The sequence below is a fragment of the Anopheles coustani genome, chromosome 3, assembly GCF_943734705.1.
Source record: "Anopheles coustani chromosome 3, idAnoCousDA_361_x.2, whole genome shotgun sequence".
NCBI lineage: Eukaryota > Metazoa > Arthropoda > Insecta > Diptera > Culicidae > Anopheles > Anopheles coustani.
In genome coordinates, this window is record NC_071288.1 from 5,280,322 (window position 1) to 5,283,193 (window position 2,872).

Sequence of the window (2,872 nt, forward strand, 5' to 3'; positions counted from 1 at the left end):
TAAATAAGTAATATAAAAAAAAATCGAAAACATGATCAAATCCAACAAAGTATTGTTTGAGTCTATTTGTTTTTAAAATGATTCGAAAATTGACCAAATTTTATGTCTTGTTCTTTCAAATTGTTTCGTTTTGTGTAATTTCTTTTGATAAAAACAAACTTACCGACGAATTTTAAAATGTTTCCAAAATGGTATTCATCTCGGAAAGGGTGGTTTCGTTTATTGTTTGTTCGCAACAGAAGAGTATCTACATAAATAGGTGCCGATAAGACACGGTCTGTAAAATGTACAATTACTGTATGTCATTACTCTCGTAGCAGAACGTCACATCAGGATATAGCATATCTCATGAGTCACGTGACTTGAGATGTGCTTCAAAAGCATTTCGAGCGTTCAGTGTTCTCTTGTGGCATTGTCTGTCTGAACTTGGGATTCGTAATTAGGTCGAGCGTGTGTGACCTTCATCGATATCGATGGGTATAAATATCTTACATCTTAATCAATAGATAGTCCGTGCGCGCAGAGATTCTGTGGGAGACCACTATTTTGGCTGTGTATCCTAGGTTGGATCTTCCGCGGGTCCCCCGTGGAGCATCGTTTGCACGTTACACCAACGTTAGTGTTAAAAATATTAATAATCATTATAAAAAACATGTACAGTCTAGGCACAGAGGTACTTTGCGAGTGGTTGTCGGACAGGCATCCCCCAAAGTGCCACAATCGTAGTTGGCGTGGGGTTTGCTTTGCCCGAGCTTGGCTGGCTACGGCTTGTTTTTCTTAAAGTCGACTGCTTTCCGACGGTCGTACGCTGACGATATTACGATGGTGTCCGTTTGCGCCGTTGGTGTGCGGTGGCGGCAGATAGTCGTCTGGCTGGAAGGTGTTGTTTTCGTGGCCCATCTCGACGTGGTTGGTGTGGCTGGTCGGATCGATCGCGGGGGCGTCCGGCTTCGGACCGTCCATGAAGAACATCGTGATGAAGAACAGCACCGTGCTGATACCGTAGAAGCCGGCATAGAAGAACATCACCGAGCCGCGGTAGCCGATCGCCTTGGCCAGCGGGTCGACGAGGATGGGCAGGTTTCCACCAATGTTGTTCATCACGAACAGGAACACTCCGATCGTGGTCGAACGGACCTGCAGCGGGACAATCTCCACCAGCACGGCGAACACGATTCCGAACCACATTTCGGCTATAACATGAAGAAAGGACGAGTTAAGATCGTTTGTTACTCTGTAACGGAACAACCCAGAAACTCACCGAAGAAGTAGCTAATTCCGAGAGTGATCATCGCCCAGAGTGGTTCGAAGTACACGGAACCGAACGCGAACGGTGTGGCAAAGAGCTGGCTAATGGCGAGGCAGGCCACACGGGACTTGATGCCCATCTTAGCGACAAATTTGTCCGACACGATGCCACCGACGACCACGCCGATACTGCCGATTCCGATGGTGACGGCGAACAGCCACCAGCCCAGGTCAACGTCCGGGAAGTAGATGTTGTAGTACAGGTCGGCATTGTACGCGAACGTCATGCCACCCGAGTGACGGATGGAGGCGGCAAACATGAGCAGAAGGACGCGCGGTTGCGTCAGTACCTTGACAAGGGAAATTTTCGCTTTGGCGTTCGCATCTTCGCCGATACTTTTGCGCTCCGGTTCGCGCAGGGTCGTTCCGGTGAGGACCGCCATGATCAGGGCCAGCACTCCGGTTCCGTAGTAGCACACACGCCAGCCCTAAAGGAAAGGAACAAAAGCAGGCGTTGATAGGGAGTGTTTTGTTGTTCAGCCTTTCGCGTTCGTTCTTACCAGTCCACCGATGTCCAGCTTGGTGATGTAGCGACCGACCGGGAACGCGATACCGTACCCTCCGTAGATGCCCCAGTTGAAGATGGCCATAACGAGGGCCCGTTTGCTCTCGGGGAAGATGTCAGACATAATGCCGGTAGCGAGTGGATTACAACCAGCCTCTCCGGCTGCCATCACCATACGCAGCAGGATCAGATGCCAGTACTCTTTGACCGTTCCCTGGAACAGAATAGCGATGGCGAACACGAGCGTACACACGAACAGCATCCGGACTCGGTTGTACCGGTCGGCGGCCACACCGAGCACCACTCCCATCACCGTAAACACGGCGATGAAACTCGGACCGGCCAGCAGCTGATACTCCAGACCGAGTCCATTGTAGTTCCACTCGCAGTACACTGTGCCGTTGATGTGCTGCTGATGACATCTGGGAGCGCAAAAGAAAGGGAAAACCAACACGTTACGATTGGTGCGTCTGCAAAGTGCAACCTTTTCGGTACTTACTCATGCTCGATTACAAAATCGGCACACTGGGCCGGTAGCTCGTGGCGTAGGTAATCGGTGTGGTTCTGCTGGCACGCCTGGTCACCGTAGATCAGCTCAATGGCGGTCGCTTTCGAGGTGACGCCGATGAGGTAGTGGCCCAGCTCGCCCGCAATGTAGCCGATCGTCAGCACGGCCAGCACGTACGGTTTGTACAGAAAGCCCAGCTTTTCCATCACCGATGACTGCATGATGGTTTGGAGGGGTTTTTTTCACACTCTCAAATAAATACACCGTTCCTGCCGGCAGATTAAATACGGAAGAAACAATAAAAACTTCTATTACATAGACGAATTTGCCGTGTACACTCGTTCCCGATCCAACAGGCCAACTAAGCTGATAAGCTTCAATTGTAGATGGTCGAAGATAAAGATGGATGATCCTTTCAAAGGGACCTGTGTTAGTGTTTTCATCTGTTTGGAGTATGGAAAGCATTTTGTGTGTTTTTTGGCTTGCCCGCGCATTTTTGTAAGGTAAGAATAACTGAATTCTTTCTCGCTAAATTGTCAAACGTTTTGCCA

General features: G+C 49.6%; 1 protein-coding gene across 1 annotated transcript; it reads right to left on the bottom strand.

Annotated features, from left to right (window-relative positions):
- Positions 1-278: 278 nt before the first annotated feature.
- LOC131261238 (uncharacterized) lies at positions 279-2,662 on the bottom strand. The gene is made up of 4 exons (XM_058263220.1): positions 2,313-2,662; positions 1,809-2,235; positions 1,262-1,736; positions 279-1,193 (listed from the first exon to the last, which is right to left on the bottom strand). The coding sequence occupies exons 1-4, from the start codon at positions 2,540-2,542 to the stop codon at positions 778-780; spliced, it is 1,548 nt and encodes a 515-aa protein (XP_058119203.1). The 5' UTR covers positions 2,543-2,662; the 3' UTR covers positions 279-777.
- Between the last annotated feature and the right edge of the window lie 210 nt (positions 2,663-2,872).

Excerpts from the sequence above, each read along its gene's own strand:
- LOC131261238 (XM_058263220.1), bottom strand. The coding sequence starts at position 2,542 with ATGCAGTCATCGGTGATGGAAAAGCTGGGCTTTCTGTACAAACCGTAC. Across the intron at positions 2,236-2,312 it reads GATTTTGTAATCGAGCATGA|ATGTCATCAGCAGCACATCA; the intron begins GTAAGTACCGAA and ends TTGCGCTCCCAG. Across the intron at positions 1,737-1,808 it reads AGCTGGACATCGGTGGACTG|GGCTGGCGTGTGTGCTACTA; the intron begins GTAAGAACGAAC and ends CCTTTCCTTTAG.